The sequence below is a fragment of the Eucyclogobius newberryi genome, unplaced genomic scaffold, assembly GCF_026437365.1.
Source record: "Eucyclogobius newberryi isolate DKJ021-1_F unplaced genomic scaffold, fEucNew1.0.hap1 SCAF_5, whole genome shotgun sequence".
Taxonomy (NCBI): domain Eukaryota; kingdom Metazoa; phylum Chordata; class Actinopteri; order Gobiiformes; family Gobiidae; genus Eucyclogobius; species Eucyclogobius newberryi.
The window spans coordinates 22,617,481-22,634,145 of NW_027316167.1; the positions used below are offsets into that span (position 1 = coordinate 22,617,481).

At 38.5% G+C, this 16,665-nt stretch overlaps 2 protein-coding genes across 3 annotated transcripts; both read left to right on the forward strand.

Moving 5' to 3' along the window:
- Nucleotides 1-303: 303 nt before the first annotated feature.
- On the forward strand, nt 304-8,693 carry mtmr10 (myotubularin related protein 10). 2 transcript variants are annotated; one of them, XM_072464592.1, is made up of 15 exons: nt 304-822; nt 1,098-1,152; nt 3,657-3,793; nt 4,293-4,365; nt 4,769-4,911; nt 5,853-5,946; nt 6,016-6,163; nt 6,303-6,390; nt 6,503-6,591; nt 6,668-6,798; nt 6,887-7,027; nt 7,134-7,306; nt 7,387-7,557; nt 7,628-7,810; nt 7,931-8,693. In XM_072464592.1, the coding sequence occupies exons 1-15, from the start codon at nt 766-768 to the stop codon at nt 8,546-8,548; spliced, it is 2,301 nt and encodes a 766-aa protein (XP_072320693.1). In that variant the 5' UTR covers nt 304-765; the 3' UTR covers nt 8,549-8,693. The 2 variants fall into 2 exon arrangements, with proteins under 2 accessions (XP_072320693.1, XP_072320692.1); XM_072464591.1 differs by having other exon boundaries at nt 6,013-6,163; nt 7,931-8,692.
- Nucleotides 8,694-9,863: 1,170 nt separating this feature from the next.
- Nucleotides 9,864-16,107, forward strand: atxn1l (ataxin 1-like). The gene is made up of 3 exons (XM_072464675.1): nt 9,864-9,982; nt 10,677-11,803; nt 11,937-16,107. Exons 2-3 carry the CDS (start codon nt 10,796-10,798, stop codon nt 13,263-13,265), a joined length of 2,337 nt encoding a protein of 778 aa, XP_072320776.1. The 5' UTR covers nt 9,864-9,982; nt 10,677-10,795; the 3' UTR covers nt 13,266-16,107.
- Nucleotides 16,108-16,665: the final 558 nt, after the last annotated feature.

Below are 16,665 nucleotides of genomic sequence, written 5' to 3' on the forward strand. Positions count from 1 at the left end.
TTATTTATTTTTGCTGTAATTTCCATTTGAAACTTCTCAACTTTTCCCACCAGGTCTCATCCCAACCGTGTTTTTGTAATAATATATTGAATGTAAACGAGGACAGGGAAAACGCTTTATAGTAATGAGGAAGTTTTTGGTGTTGTTGTTCATCATAATAAAACAGTATTGGAGGTGGGTGGGATTGGCTCATGCACAGAAATAAACTGTCATGTGCATGGGGCTGGGGGTACACGGGGGGCACACAGATCCAGACAGATCCAGGGGTTCACCACAGGGCACAGTCCACACCTCTGTGCAGGAGCAACAGTTGAAGAAGGGCGGGCCACTGGCTCTGTATAAACATGGCGTTAATCCTTTAGTGCGTCAAGTACAGCGCTTGACTGATTAGAGGAACTTTAAGGAAGTAACTTTACAGGACTTCTCAGATTCATAACAGGTTGAAATTATATGACGATGAGACATCAAACGACTCCCAATTGACAATGTGTTTCTCCTTCAACTGTTTGGCTGGATTTGATAGTTTGTTAGCTTGTTAGCTAACAGGCTAACGCTGACGTTTCTGCGTTTGCGCCTGTCAACTTTTCAACTTTTCCTAAAGGACTGATTCTATCATTGAAGGAGCAGCGACCCACCAGGCCAGATGAAGCTTTTTCAAACAGACTTAATGTCGTTTGCAAGCTGAAGACTGGTCAACTTTTCTGAAGCGATAGTTTGACGTTCTTCCTCAGTTTAGTATCAACACCAAGAGGGCGGAAATAAATCATGTTTTCTGCAAAACCCACAAAGCCGACCTTCAAGTCGTATCTCCTCCCTGTGCAGGTAAGCTTTAGTGCACAATTGTGCCATTTCTTTATAAGTGGTCGGAAACAAATCCAGTTATTATTAATTGCAATGAAAACTGCACCCCTGACGTGCTGGTGGTTAAATAAATTGTTAAGTTTCCTTGGTTTGTTACAATATTTTCTTTTAGTGGTCACGAGTCTGAAGCTGATTCAGTCAGATTTGTACATTTACAACCAGAAACAAGTTAAACATCCACTGTTGGTGAATAAATGACTGAGGATTTTCCCATTCTCGTGTTTGTTTCTGTGCAGACAGAGAAGCCCATTGATCCGCCCATCAAAAAGGTGGAGCCCAAGTTACTTTTGGGTAAGTGTCCAACACTTTGCACTAAAACACGTGTGTGCATTCTTTCAAACAGGTCTAACAAGCATTACTAGAGCAGGAAAAGTCGCTTGTCTGAGATTTATTTTTTCTTCTGCACACACGCCTTTGTGGGAAATGTATGAACACAAATAATAATCACAAACAACAATTGTAATTGTGGCGTTTTAAATGTTCCTGTACAAGTAGTTACCAATTCACTTTCACAAATTGTATTTGTGTTGGTTTGGGTTTAATATTACTATAGAAATATCCTTTTCATCTGTGAACACTAAGCCCTTTTCAGGGCTACTTTTTTAAGATTTTTTTTTTATTTACAGCACAGTCTGTCATTGGATATGCTGTGCTCCTTTGAAGTGAGGGCATGGAGGACTCCACCCAAGTGGAGTCCTTCAGTGCTCAAATGTCTGGAGCAACTTTTACAGCTGTGCTTTTGTGGTCTTGTTTGGAGCATAGGTCTCTAACCTTGGTTGATGCTAAATCATTAGTATTGCTGTTAACTCTGTAGATGCAATAGAATAGGAGAAAACTTTACTGCTTCTTTGTTATTTGCGTTGCAGCACACAGTGGACGTGTGCCTTTGGTTTGATCATGCACTCGCATACAACAATGCATGTACAAAACCAAGCGTAAATATATTAAATATGCATAAGTTGCTATAAGTTCAGAGAACTGAAATGTTTACAGTAACAATTAAATCACATAATGTTCTATCAAAAATACTAAGTACACATGAAACAAATACTGAAAGTGAAGAAGTTGCCTTTGAAGTTTCATAATTAGTTTATATAATTCATATATTTAATAATAGTATTAATACATTTATATATTTTTTATTTTGTTAATGGCCATAGCCAATAAGCTCTGTCTGTATTTTCCACTTTGTTCAAGGAAGAAAAGCTTTAACAATATTTTTTGGGCTAAATATTTACCTGTGTACTTTTTCTTAGTACTAACCTGATAACGATTGTTATTAACGGATTTGTTCTTAATTACTAAACCATTAGACATGACATGCGTTTTTTTATGTAATTTGATGTTTTGGTTCTCACAATGATTCTACAATCAGAAAGTAGAGGGATCCTCTCATGAGTTTTGTTTCCGTTGCCAGTTTCCATTTGGTTTAAACCTAATAAATAAAAAATCCCTCTCTCTGATCTGAATGGGCACTACCTAAACCTCAGCACCTGAAAAATCATGAATCGGTGCTAGTGCAGCCTCTGCAGCTCGGTGAGCTTAGAATTCTGGAGGTTTTGAGCTGAATATCCATAACCTGAGGAGGAAAGACACTGAATATGCAGGTTCAGTTGTGGTTGCAGTTCCTTTTTGAAAGCAGAAACATACAATCTGTTTGAAATGTTTTGGTCAAAGTGTAGGTCGTCCACACAGCTAGCACCTTAATCATTAAGTATATCCTTGTAGTTTTTCCAAAACAAAAGTCGCCCAAAGCCGGATCTAGTTTGCAGCCATAAGTCATTATTCCCCCTTGACGTGCCATCCACAACAAATCTACTTCCTTCAATCCACATACCCATTTCATTCTAGCAAACCTGATATCTTCAGACAAATTTGCATGTATTTTTTCCTAGTGTATATGCATGTTGTTTTAAAAAAAGTATATTATTTATTTACTTCAAAAACATGCACATTTTTTCTAGAACATTAGCTGAATAAAAATCTCCTGAATTTCCTGCAATTTCCTTTTTTTTCTTCTTCTTCCATCAATGTATGCCTTAAAACTCGTATGAAAACACACTGATCATTTTAAAATTGTAATATTTCTCTAGCAAGCAGCAGATTTTAATTCATGTGTTTTCATTGTTGGAAATTGTTGTGACATTTTTGAGCCCTACACTTAAAGGTTGAATGGACGATTTTTTTAGGCCCAAATCTGAGTCTTATTTCGTCGTGGCGTGGACAGCTGATTAGTCCTGTCACGTATCAATCATAAAACGCACCTACCGCTCACCTGCAGCCGCGTGTGGCTTGTCCCCCGAGAGCAGCACGTTTCCCTGTGTCTAAGCGCATTGATCTATCATAATATGAGTGTACGGGACAAAATGAAGATGGTTCGAGCTGGCTCATAAGAGACGGAAATCTACGGGAGACGAGAGATGCGATGCAATCCGTCGCGCTAATAAACAAACGCACGTGTGTTCTCAAATCGCCGAAAAATCTTCCATTACGCCTTTTAATAGTCTGATTTTTTTCACTGCAAGTAAATGCAGTGCAGTGGGTGGAGATAGGGGGTAGGTTTAAACTGGATTTGTTTTTCTTCAAATGCTTCAAATTTGCCTCAAATGTAGGATTACTCAAACATGCATGAATCAATAGAAATAATCCATGATGAGGGAATACCTTTGTAACATATATTATGCTTTTTTGATTTAGCATTAAACTATAACATATGTTCATAATTTTACATTTTGTTCATTGTAAGTTTGCCAGTTTTGTCTTATTGTTAACAACATGTTTTGTTTGGTTTCCAGGGGAGATTGTCGTCAATGAAGTAAACTTTGTGAGGAAATGCATCAGCAATGAAAATGGTCATGACGATCTTTGGGGAAAGTTGATCTGCACCAACTTTAAGGTCTCATTTATTCCTCAAGAAGTCTCTCCGAAACAGGTATTTTTTCCCGTACTAATAACATAACACATTTTATTCCTGGAGAAAGTTTGTCATGTAGTACTAGTTCAATTATAGTAAATGCCAACAACAGTAAGTGTAACAAGTACATAGATGAATGCATCGGCCACAGTCAGGGTAAGGGAAATGGCACTTCCTTGAGCTACATTGTCCGTGAGACCACATAAGTGAGAAAACACGTCATTTCCCGCCATGCATGAGATTGGTGCCAGAACTTAGACTGAGACAAACCACAACAAAATGAAGAGTACAGCGGCCATTAGGTTTTATATTGAATAATTGTTTCACATATTATAGACGTCGAAGAGGAGGGATGGGTGCACAGGGCTCTAGACAAACTGTGGTGTTACACAGACCTCACGAGTCTTTCTGTGCTATGCAGCTAAAATCAGGATCAGTCTTCTGAAGATGTGAGACAGGCCTCTACTCTGACAAAATTAATTTGTGCTGCTTTTTTATTTTATTTTTGGAATTCTAGAGTGCACATATGTCCCACCTTCTACTTGGAGAGCATGACATCCCACTGACTTGTTTGGATCAAGTTGTCACAGGTACTTTTTATTTTCTTGTTTGCTATTATCATGTCTTACTGCCAGTGTTGGAAAATGTACTGCAAATTTGTACTTGGGTAAAAGTACAGTTACATGGCGAATAATGTACTCAATTACAAGTACAGCTGCCAACATTGTACTAAATTAAAAGTAAAGAATACTACTCGGTGCAGTGTTCTTGCTAGGCTGAGGTTGAAGGATTACTGTGGAACAAACGGACGCTCACAAAAAGTACTTTTTTAAAAAGTAAAGATCCCCGTTGTTCTAAAGATGCAAGGAGAAACTGTTTACAGGGTTTGTTCATCATAAGATATGTGGACAACTTAATATGTAAAATCTGTCTATCTTTTTAGAATCTATATTTTCATGTGTTGTTATAAACTGTTTAATTGCTTTATTTCAGTAAATTACTCAAAGGGGAAAAAGAAAGCCTTGGGTTTAAACCAAAAGCTGAAGTTTAATCCCACTGAGCTCATCTTGTACTGCAAAGACCTGAGAATTATTAGGTTTTGTTTTGACGAGGCTGGTCCGGAAAGCGCGAAAAAGGTGAGTGCTAGTGTATTTTGCATGTTTTTAATTATAAATTTATTTTTTGCAAGTAAGATGATAATGAATATCAGAAGTTTTTTTTAATAAACTATAAAACAAACCAGAATATCACATACCCATGTTTAGGTTTCTGTTTCCACTCAATTCCTCTTTAATCACCTCTCCTTGCTGTCCCTTTTAATCGTTTTACTTATCAACAATATACTTGATGAAATGTTCTAATTTTGCATACTTTCAAAACAATATTTGCAATTTCATAAATGTTCTGATAAATCTCCCACCTCTGTTGGCAAGTTGTGTTTTCTTTATGCTCAAAACTCACACATTGTTGGAGTAAATGTATTCAGTCAAATGAAAAGATTGGACTGAATACATTTTGGGACCTAAACAAACACTGGTACATTACTGAACAGTGCAAAACTTGACTTCTTTTCACATTAACAAAGGGACATCGAAAATGTGAGTGTCTTTCTTTTATAGGATCATTGCATGTTATTGCAAAGTGGACTTGAAACTTTCCCTTTTCATAACATATAGAAACAACACCGCTCAAAATAAACTACCAGAGGAAATTGCAGAGTACGGAGCAATCTTTTCTCTAGACACACGTGAGACAGTTTCTCTGCACTCCGTCCTGGTAGTCGCAACTTCACAGATTTTTAGTCGTTTTAGTTTTGTTCTATTCGTTGCAGATGAATATCCACTTTGCCCGGCAACTGCACACGTATGTTTAGATTAGATTGAATCAGATGAGTGTGTTTTCTCCTTCACTTCAGCGGTCATCCTCAGAAGAGTCGTGTATTATTGCCAGATTAACAGGATCTTACAAAAACAATGGATAGACACCGATCTGATGTGATGGGGTCAAATGATCCCAAATTCTTCATAATAATAAACATACCAAAATGTTAAGAAAAATGTAAACGTTCTTTTACCAGGTTTGCCTCGCCATTGCCCACTATTCACATCCGGCTGATCTTCCCCTTTTGTTTGGCTTTGACTATCAAGGGAGACGATATCATGAACATAAAGGTTTGATTGAAATGCTGAAGTATGCATAGAGACTAAAATAAAATATGACCTGTAATGTCAATTCAGCAGCAACTGAAATCAATGGGTCGATCGCACGAGTGGGTCTTCAGACTGCTGTTTTTGACCGTCCTTCTGATTGGGATCGAGAGATTAAGAGAACAGGAGCAGCAGAGTGGAGAGTGTGCTGCATCAATGAACGTTACGGCATCTCGCAAAGGTTTGTCTGAAGAAATAAGAAATATTCATGTTTATTTGTCTTTTTAGCTCTGGAAACAGGCTAGACAAAAGCCCCCTCAGCTTGGAATTGTTTTTTTGTTAACTTGGTGAATGTTTTATTTCTGGCATTTTCCATTTAGTCTTCCCGAGTACACTGTGGTACCAGCATCTCTGGCTGATCAGGATCTAAAACAGTTTGCAATGTATTTCACCAATGGCCGCATTCCTGTAAGTACCTAGTTGTATTTTATCTTCACTGCTGAATCAAAACGTACTTAAGATTTTGGTGTCACATTTTTTGATGATTCAATATGTCTTGACCGTCTTCTTGTATTTGTAGCTGTGGTGTTGGAATCACCCCAATGGCAGTGCTCTTGTCCGCATGTCCAACATCGCCGATCCGATGCACCAGAAAAAAATTGAGCAACGGTCAGTAAAATGTTATTAAGTCATTGTTTGAGTCTGCTTGAATGAGTCAATTATCATGGCCTGTTGTGTCCTGCAGGATTTTAAATGCCATCACAAAAAGCCACCCTCGACAGGGTGAGGTCACAAAATTAGACCTGGAGAAGGGACTTCCAAACACCCAGGACATTCAGAGTGCCTTTTCTAAAATTAAACAAATCTGTGTTATTGGTGAGCTTCATTTATCAATTACCGTAAAATATCTGTAAAATTTTAGACATTTCTTTTTGTAACTAACTAACTTTGTGACTACTTGCAGATCCGTTTGAAGAGTCTGAGGAGAGATGGTTTTCCTGTATTGAGAACTCTCGATGGCTAGAGTATGTGAGGGCCTTTCTAAAGCAGTCTGCTGAGATAGTGTACCTCATGGAGGGAAAGAGTACTTCCGTTGTAATCTCGGGTACATTTTACTTTTGTTGTGGCATTATTTTTGAAAACTTGATGGTGTGTGTGTGTGTGAGAATGATAGAGAGATATATTAATATAAATATTTTTTTTTTTTACAGAGGAAGAAGACCGGGACTTAAATTGTGTTGTTTCCTCTCTGGTACAGCTCATGCTGGACCCTCAATATCGCAGCATTTCAGGTTTTCAAAGCTTGGTGCAGAAAGAATGGGTGATGGCGGGCCATCGCTTTTTGGACCGATGCAACCACTTAAAGAAGAATGACAAGGAAGAGGTATATCTGAGTAATAAGTATTCAATCTTGTGTTAAGTGTGTAATTGAATGTCTTAATATTCTGTGTTCATTTATTCTAGTGCCCGCTGTTCTTGCTTTTCCTGGACTGTGTATGGCAGATGATTAACCAATATCCAGGTGCATTTGAGTTTACAGAAACATACCTGACCGTGTTAACTGATAGCATCTGGATTCCACTCTTCAGCACCTTTCTTTTCAACTCGTGTCTTCAGCGTACTCGGCACTTAACAGTAAGTATACTATTTTAGTGGATTTTATATTAAGTGCTACAGTTGTAAAACTATATCTCACTTTTTACAGGATTTTGCCAAAACAAAGGCAATCCCTCCAGAGGAAGAACAAAGTGTATTTTTCCCACCGGTTTGGGACTGGTCACAACAGTTTACTGCTAAAGAACAAACTCTTTTTAACAACCCCATGTATGTAGGAAAAGGTGCCGCTTGTGTTCACAATGGGGAAGTCAAAACTTTCAGACGCACAAAGGTTTGGAAAAAGTTTTATTTTCTCTATATTTAGAAATTGAAGCCAACTTCTTGTTTTTGACTTATGTTTGCAGATGTTGGTAGTAAGAGAGAAGGTCATTTTGTTTCTGTTCTGTTCCAGAAAGTCTACAGTGCCTCTGTAAAAGGAATCCTAGCGTCTGTGGCAAATGGAATCAGAGATGGAGATGGAGAGGGAACACTGACTCGCCGTGCATCTTTCATGTCTGAGCTGAAGCCGGAATTCTCACCAGTAAAAGATGTTGAAAGCCCCTCAGAGCTTTTTTTTAGAGACTGGTTTTCTCGAACTGTTGACCTTCAGGGTCTGTTATTGCCCATGATTTTGCCTTCACACATAGGTCTCTGGAAGCTCTTCTTTTTACGGTGGGTTCCTGAAGCGTGCATTGAAAAAGGAGGTTCCATAACAACATACCACAAGTGCTGCCAATTAGTTGATGAGATTGAATTGCTTCAGTGTAAGCTTCGGCAATATAAAGGAGCAAGTCCTGGTTTCGCACCAGAGCCCAGCCTCGGTAAGCTCCATTCAGAGCAGAGACGAATGTATTTTAATGCTTACTCCCCAGATGAGCCGCACTCACTTCCAGACTTTCTTACCTCATCCTTTCCCTTTACCCCAGTGGGAAATTTGTGCCGCCGTAGCACCCTTGGGACTCCCATTAGCAAGTTTCTGAATGGTGCAAAGATATGGCTCTCGACAGAAACTCTTAATGATACAGTCTGACCGTCGAATCTGCATGACTCTTTAGCTCAGTCATGTGCCAATCACTATGTAATATACAAGAAAATCCACATATACAACTCAAAAAACATGACTATTGCATTTACTTTCTGATTGTGAAATGTATTGTATTGTTTAACTAACTGAACTAACTTAAAGGAAGGACCAAAAAAAAGTCACAATGAATAATATATAAATACTAAATTTCATGGGACTGGTATTTAAATATGTTTTGGGATTGAATGCAGTGGGATTTCTTTTTTTGTTATTAATGGCTTGTAAAGATAGTATATATTTTTTGGTTTTAATACAGATAAGAAGTGATTGGCCTGTGGTTTTCATTTCCTCTTTTCTTCTGAGAAAGTTTAAAATAAGTATTCTGGACCAAAAAATACTGCAGTAAATGAGAACCCTTTCTAGGCTTTACCAGCAATATTTATTTTACAATTTAAGTGTTGAGGCTTATTTTTAATCAATTTCATTAGGTAAAAATAAACTAGGCTGCACTCTGTATTATTGTGTACTCATTCCAGGAACATGGAAAACTAATAGGAAACAATTGTTGGTTTAAAAGTCAAAGAATAAGCTTTTGATTTGCATTTTGCATGTAATGAGTAATGCTAAATTTGACCAGAATAAATCAAGAATTTAGTTCATATGTTTATTGCACTAAATTATATTTTGCTATTAAACACTGCCGGACAAACTGTGCATATATATGCAGAAATGTTATGTATACTTTTCTATTTGAAGTTTGACAGTAAAACACCAGCTCTGCCATTGCTTTGGATATTTTTGTTTTTATCAATTTTATTATTGTGACTGTCCAATTCATGTGTACAGTGGGGAGTAAGTTCGAATGGTTTTCACACTACAGTTTTCTTACATGTAATGGTAGATCATTTACGTTTTGCACAGAATTTGACTTTGCTGAAACAGGAAGCAGAACCAATACTTGCATTTTCCAAAAAAGAACATTTGTCGTGTTGTGTAGAGGTGAAGTGAGTTCCTTCATTCATACCTTAAGATCATGAGATTCAGAATGATGAGAACTTACTGTTACGATAGTGATTAACAATTCAAAATTAATTTAAATTGAAGGCCAGTAAAGTCCTCAAAATGCTGCATATTTAACAGGAAGCTATAACCCATAAATGAACATGTATTTGAGCTAACATGTGAATGCCCTACAATGGACCGTATATAACCGCGTCGTCATATTGGAGATAGTAAGTCAAATCAAGAATAAACTAAATTGTTTGTAAGTTGCATTTGGTGAGTGTAAAAACAGGAAATTGAATTAGGGCGATGACGTCATTGAAGAGCGCCTCTGTTGGCCTCCTAAATGGGCTCGACTCCACAGCCTTGATTTATTAATTTGTTCTTCAGTCTATCGGCATTTTCCCACTGGAACCACATTCGCGATGACATTTAGAGGTACGTGTCTAACACTATTATACCACGCATCGTTAGCGATCACGTCGCACTTAAAATTGTTTCCCGAGAAAGAGTTGCAGCTCTGCTAGCTAAAGTGGCTAACTAGCAATGAGCTCTGGTCTGATAATCTGTGAGTAGTAACAGAATAATATGTAAATATTATTAACCTAATTTACTCTTATTAAACCACTGTGTCTGCTGTGTCATGTATATGTGGCCTTAGTTACTTTTAATAATGTTGGCTATTCGTTAACGATAAGTCAGATATAGCCTGTATTTTTTAATGCCTGAATGTAGGAACTTAATATTTTTTTTAAGTTGGGGATAAAGTGCATGTAACTGGTAAGCCTACCCATATCACTAAAACGTAGTTGACATACTTATATTTTCTATTCCGCTACACATCTTTCCTAGTTTGACAAATTTTGTGAAGTTTTGAACATGTATTTTCAGAATTTTTATAGGCAGCAGAAAAAAACGTACTGTACACACCAAACTAAGGAATATGCTAATAATAGAAACATAAAAGCTTGCCATTCCATTTTTTATAAAACATGTCCTGAGAATCGAATGTATTTATGTCCGAGATTGTAGTGAAATTAGATCTTAAGAATGAGCGAGTACCGCCACTGAAGTCCATGAATATATCACAGGGTTAAGTTCTCTTTCTGAGCTTTTTAATTATGTGTTTTAGGTGATTTTGCAGCTGACAACCTGAAGATATTGCTGCTGGTTTCTGTGCAAGCTTACTGGCTTGCAAGTGCCCTCTCTTGTGCGGTGCAATAACTCAATACCGTCTTTTGAAGACTTGCAATGAAACCAGTTCAGGAGCGTAACCAGGAATGTCTGCCTCCAAAGAAGAGGGACCTGTCAGTCACCAACAGTGGGACAGGGACGGGTGTGACTTTTGGAGGTGGTGCTGGTGGAAATGCTGTTGGAGAGGATGAAGTGGTTTCCTTTCAGAAGTCTGCACCAAACAGTGAGGCTCAGGGAGGAGCCAAAACTGGAGAATGGTTGCGAGCTCAGCCAGTGGCACATTACAGTGGAGAAAGTCCTGAAAGTTTACCAGCAGTTCCTGTCGACCAGTACAGCATGCTCTACAAAGTCGCGCTTCCATCTGTTACATATACACCGTCTACTCTTCATCCAGTGTTAAGCCACATTTCTCCAGCCTATACTGTACACTCACCACTTCTGCAGCATCCTGGCCTCCCCTACCCCCATCCTCTTGGCTATGCTCAAATTCCTCATTCCTCTCTTCAGTTTGTTACCTCACCATATGCCGTACCGTATGCTTTACCTCCTGGTTTTGTTCCAGGCTCATTAATGTCTCCCACAGGCTCTATTTCTCAACCCCATGCGGTGTCCCACTTGGTACCATATCCTCCAGTTGTGCAGGAAGGTGTCGTTTCCCCGCCTCCTCAGCCACAAGTAGCTGCTCATTCGTTTGCTAAAGTTCCAGCATCTGGTGTTCCCCTCATGCTGTCTTCAGAACAAGCTTCACAGCAGCATATTGGCTCTGTTCTAACAGGAGCAGAGCTGGGCTCTCGAGGTGTGCCAGTGTTTTATCATCCACAGGGTGTGAGGGCCCCCACAGCCTCTAGTATTCATTTGGCAAGTGACAGAGAAATGAATGGAAGGGACAAATTTGATGGCTCTAGAGATGTTCTCACAGATGTTACCCACTCAGTGAAAAATCTGCCTCATTCAACATCCAGCTTCTCAACACAAGAAGACAACCAGAATAAATCTCTCCAGATGCGTCGGCCAGAAGACAGAAGTTCACCGTGTCAGCGGAGCACCCCAGACAGTGACTTGGAGGTTAGAATGTTTTTTAACTTAACTAATATGTAGAAAATATACTAAAATGTGGTCTGTTTTTTAACTAACATTTTGAAAAACATGTTTTGTAAAATTTGTGAATAATCAGATCACATTTGTATTGACCTTTCAGGTGCAGCAAGTAGTTGGTCGTTTGATGTCCAATGTTGGTCGAAAGGAAGTCTCCTTCGCTCCATTGAACCTCTCTCAGAGCACACAAAGAAGTAAAGATGTCCACGGAGAGAGCGCAGGAGGTTTTTCTGGGCGTAATGTACAATCAGCTCAAATTGTGAAGGATTCGCAAATGAACAGTTTCCACCAGCAGCCAGTGTCATCAGGGCATGCAGTTGTGTTAGCTAATGGTCAACCAATGATCATTCCCCTTGAGTACACTGCTCAGCATCAGTCACCCACTCTTCAGCATAATTACCCAGGACCAGTGAATAATGAGTCGCCCAACCGCAGCTTTAAAGCCTTAGATTCTTTTGCCAAAGTGTGCCTCCCTGAAAGATCTTCAGGGGAATCTAACACAGCCCACAAGCCACCTGCCCAACCCATTACTGATTTGACTCAGGGCCAAGCTCCCTCCGCACCCTCCAACCCATCACACTTTATGAAGGGGGCTATTATCCAACTAGCTACAGGGGAACTTAAGCGAGTAGAGGACTTGCAGACACAGGACTTTGTGCGAAGTGCAGAGCTGAGCGGAGGTCTAAAGATTGATTCGAGCATGGTGGTGAACATACATGCAAGCCAGCAGAGACCAGGGCTTGTTTCACTTCACTTCACTGTAGGAGAACAGCAAAGTAAAGTGACCATCGATGTTCCACCTGAGCACCCTTTCTTTGTTTTTGGACAAGGTTGGTCCTCATGCAGCCCTGAACGTACAGCTCAGCTCTATGGTCTACCAAGCCATCATCTACAAGTAGGAGATGTTTGTGTGTCCATCACTTTGCAGCAGCTGCAACAGCAACAGAAGTTGCCACAAGTCTATCCTCAACAGCAACAACAACTACAGGCTTTTTCCAGTACGCTAAGCAAAAGTCAGTCTACACTTGGATCTGCACACCAGCTTATGGGACCTCCTGTCTCTCTGCAGCCTCGGGGTCCATCTCATTTTAGGTTAGACCGCACGCACAGAGAGAGACAACGAGAGGGAGATAAAGATGGACTTGAAAAAGAGGATGCTGTGCAGTTTGTTGGACACATTGAACCATCAGTTAGATCAAACAGAGCTTCAGCAGAACATGCAAGGAGCCACAGCAGCTATCATTTGCACACAGAAGGGACAGCAGCGGGACTAGGGGGTGCCAATCTGAGACGCTGGTCCTCTCCCAGCCTCCAAAGATACAGTGTGAAGGGAGATGATGGTCTGCGATCTCCAGTGAGCACTGCGCGGCCCTCTTTCATCCCTCAGGAGGTCAAACTGTCTATTGAGGGGCGTTCTAATGCAGGGAAGTAGCATCAACTTGGTAGAATCTTTTGATGAAACTGCCACAAAGATATGAGTGTGATGTGGAGCAAAAGGAAAATGGAGAGCAAATGTAGCCTCAGACTGTTTGATGTTTTGCACGAATATAAAACAAAATGTTCATCGTGTCTCCTAGTAGGGACCTGTGGTTTACCATCCTGCTAAGGTTTCATCATGAGATGGTAATAGTATTATAGTAGTATGTAGCATAGTGCTTAGACGTGGCATTAATCTATCTTCCATTGGCGCCATTGCTTTACATATTACATATTATATTGCATTAACCTGTTTAGTAGTTGTGGTAAATCCTTTTTGGAAAGACCTATAGATTGATTAATTGATCATTTTAATGAAACAATTAATCTAACATTTGATTCAGATCATCACATCATTCTCTTATTTACTTTTATCTTAAAGAAGCCAAAAGTAGAGTTGCTGAAAAATGCACTTCTTGTATGTTGCATTTCTGATGTCAGCTGAAATACTGTAGACTAGCTTTAATCCATTTTAAATTCTAATACTGATGTGCTTGTCTTATAATCACAATTATGATTAATTAGTCCTAAATTAAGTTCACTACACTCTACTGAATTATTCTCCATTAAATGACAGGTGACGTCATATAAATTAAACATTATTAACATTCCATGGATTGTTTAAGTTTTGTGAAATATAATTGAAGTGAATATGAGAGGTCATAAAACAGTGGCTTGTCTTTACCAAATGCCATGTGTGAATTAACTAGAGTAGTCAGTGTCAAGCAGTGTGGTTGCTTTCAGCCCCCACCTCGTGCTTTTTAATAGCAACTACTTTGCACACTCCCTCCTGACCACATTGACATTGGAGGATATTTTGTTTTGTTTAATGGAAGGGAATATGTGGTAATAGTTTAAAAAAAAAAACACTTTACAAACTTTAAGAAAAAAACGTTTACAGTTGGTGAAGCAGAATGCTTAAATTTTTCTGTTTGACACCATTGTGTGACAAAGATCCAAAATATAAGATAAGTGCAATTACATCATGCAAATCATTCAGTAAAGCAGACTGCATTCCACGTGCAAACATTCCCATTTCACTCACTTTTGTAACATTGCTTTTCTGTACATTACATGCACTGTAGTGTGTTAAGGTCCAGATTTGCCCTGTGCTTGTGTTGTTGACTTCCTGTCCCAGCTCAGGGCCCACTCTACACAAAACTGAGGCAATGTTCAGCTCCCTCCTGTATATGTTGAAGGCAATCCCACTTCTCATAATTCACCAAAACTGTCCATTTACACAGTATAATTGAAGTCTTTCAGGAGAAACACACAGGAGAAGTTTGCCATAAGCAATGCTTTGAGCAATGCACATATGAAAACCTTTCACAATACCTGCTTTTTTTCTATGCAGTAAACTCTGTATTGTTATCTTCAATAACTGAAGTACACCTGAGGAAGTAGGAAGAACCGCTATATGCAGTCTTAACACTGTCTGGTCATAGGACACTTTTTAAATGGATATTTTTGTCACTGTGTTTACTGGTAAAGCAGTAAGCCATTGGAACCAAATCTCAAGATGTCACTCAGTGTCCTCATTTGGCTTTGAGCCGCTTCAGTGGAGTGTTTTGTCATTATGCATCCTAGGATTTGCAATGGAGCAACCAGTGCCACCTGTGGCTTTACCTCTTGATATGTCTGAAACAAATACATTTTGCTAAGACGAGCCTTTTCATCTGCCCTCCGCTCAGAGCCTAGCCGCCAAGATCTTAATGGATATTAAGTGAGTTCTATTTAAACACTGACAGTATGTTACTGTAATTAATTGCACTAATGGCCCCTTTTTCAGTGTTGATAAATTGAAGAGTCTCAAAATGTAAAGCACACAGTCAAAGAAATCATGTGTGTATGTGTAGATTTGTATTTTTGTAGAGTTATACTTTTGTTTACTTTGCCAATGCTGTTGATAATGCCTTAAATTTCTGCTACGTACAATGTGTGAAGGTGAAATAGTGTTCCCTTTTTCAGAAATTGTTACCTTAAAAGGTTTTTCTTTGCACTTTCAAGTGCATCAATAGATGCCAGTGCCCAAATGCCGACTCAAGACGTTTTCTTACACATATTATGCAGTCATTCCTATACCTAATGCTTTACTGTCAGTTTTTCCAGTTTTGAAACCGTTGGGGCTTAGTTGGAGAGTTGTCTGTTGGTAGTAATGTAATTGTGATGTTACTGTGGGAATAATCCTTTTCTTTAGTCACATTGAGCCGCAGAGATGAATTTAATCTTGTAGTTGGCCATATTTATTTAAATTAGACAAATGGCAACAGCTTCAAGTTTGAATAATTTTAGTAATTTTAGTTTTTACATTATTTTGGCACAAGGCGTCTACTTTTAGGTGATGTGACTATTTAAAAAAAAAAAAAAAAAATCCCCTGAATATATGCAATGAAATACATGTAACATTCAATCCTCAAAAATAATCCAGGTTGTATGAACATTGTATAGTGCTTTTATTGTACTGTTGTACCAATATGTATTGATCTTTATCAGAAGCCTTAGCGTTGTCAACCCAAAGTGCCCCCTTAGCAAACCCAACACCTTTTAACAAAGCATTAATATCTCTATTTTTGTTGCTTTTTTATTTGTACCCTTTGAATAATAGATTTGTACTGTATATTTGTACCTCTGAACTGTTAAGGGTGGTTTTGTTTTGCTGTTTTAATACTATGTACTTTAAGGACACAAAGATATTGTATTTTTATTGTTACAGCTAACTTGGAGACATCACATCTATCATGTTTGTTAAGTAAACGCAACATAATATATATAAATATATATAAATATATATACAAATATAAACTACTACAAAAAACATGAGTTGTCATTTATACCTCTTTGAATTCCGATTTTACTTGCGGAGTAAAGAGTAAATGTAAGCAGTGCCCATGTACTGCAGTTTTAATTACAGTAATGACATTTTACCTCTGAGGTTTTACACACTAGAATACTTGAATAATATAATTACTTATTAGTATTCTTAATTGAGAACATTTTGCCTACTCTACCCACGTCGGTTAATTTAAAGCCCCAGCATTTAATGTACTCAAAAAATGTATTAAAATAAAAACACATGTTTTTTGCTGTAAAAAACAGACTTAATTTGTCATTACTGTGAGAGGGCTTTCATCTCCACAAACCTGACTGGTACTGGGGTCACTTCTTTCCATGCAAATGTTCTAATATTATGGATTGTGGCCTTAAACTTAAAAATCTGGATGGATTCATGCAAGTGACTTGCCACCTCCAAAAAGTTTTAATGTGACTTTAAATATATGTATGTGTAACGGTATTACGCTATTACGGTAGTGATAATAACTAGATGTATTTTCTTGTGAGGAATAACTACACAGGTC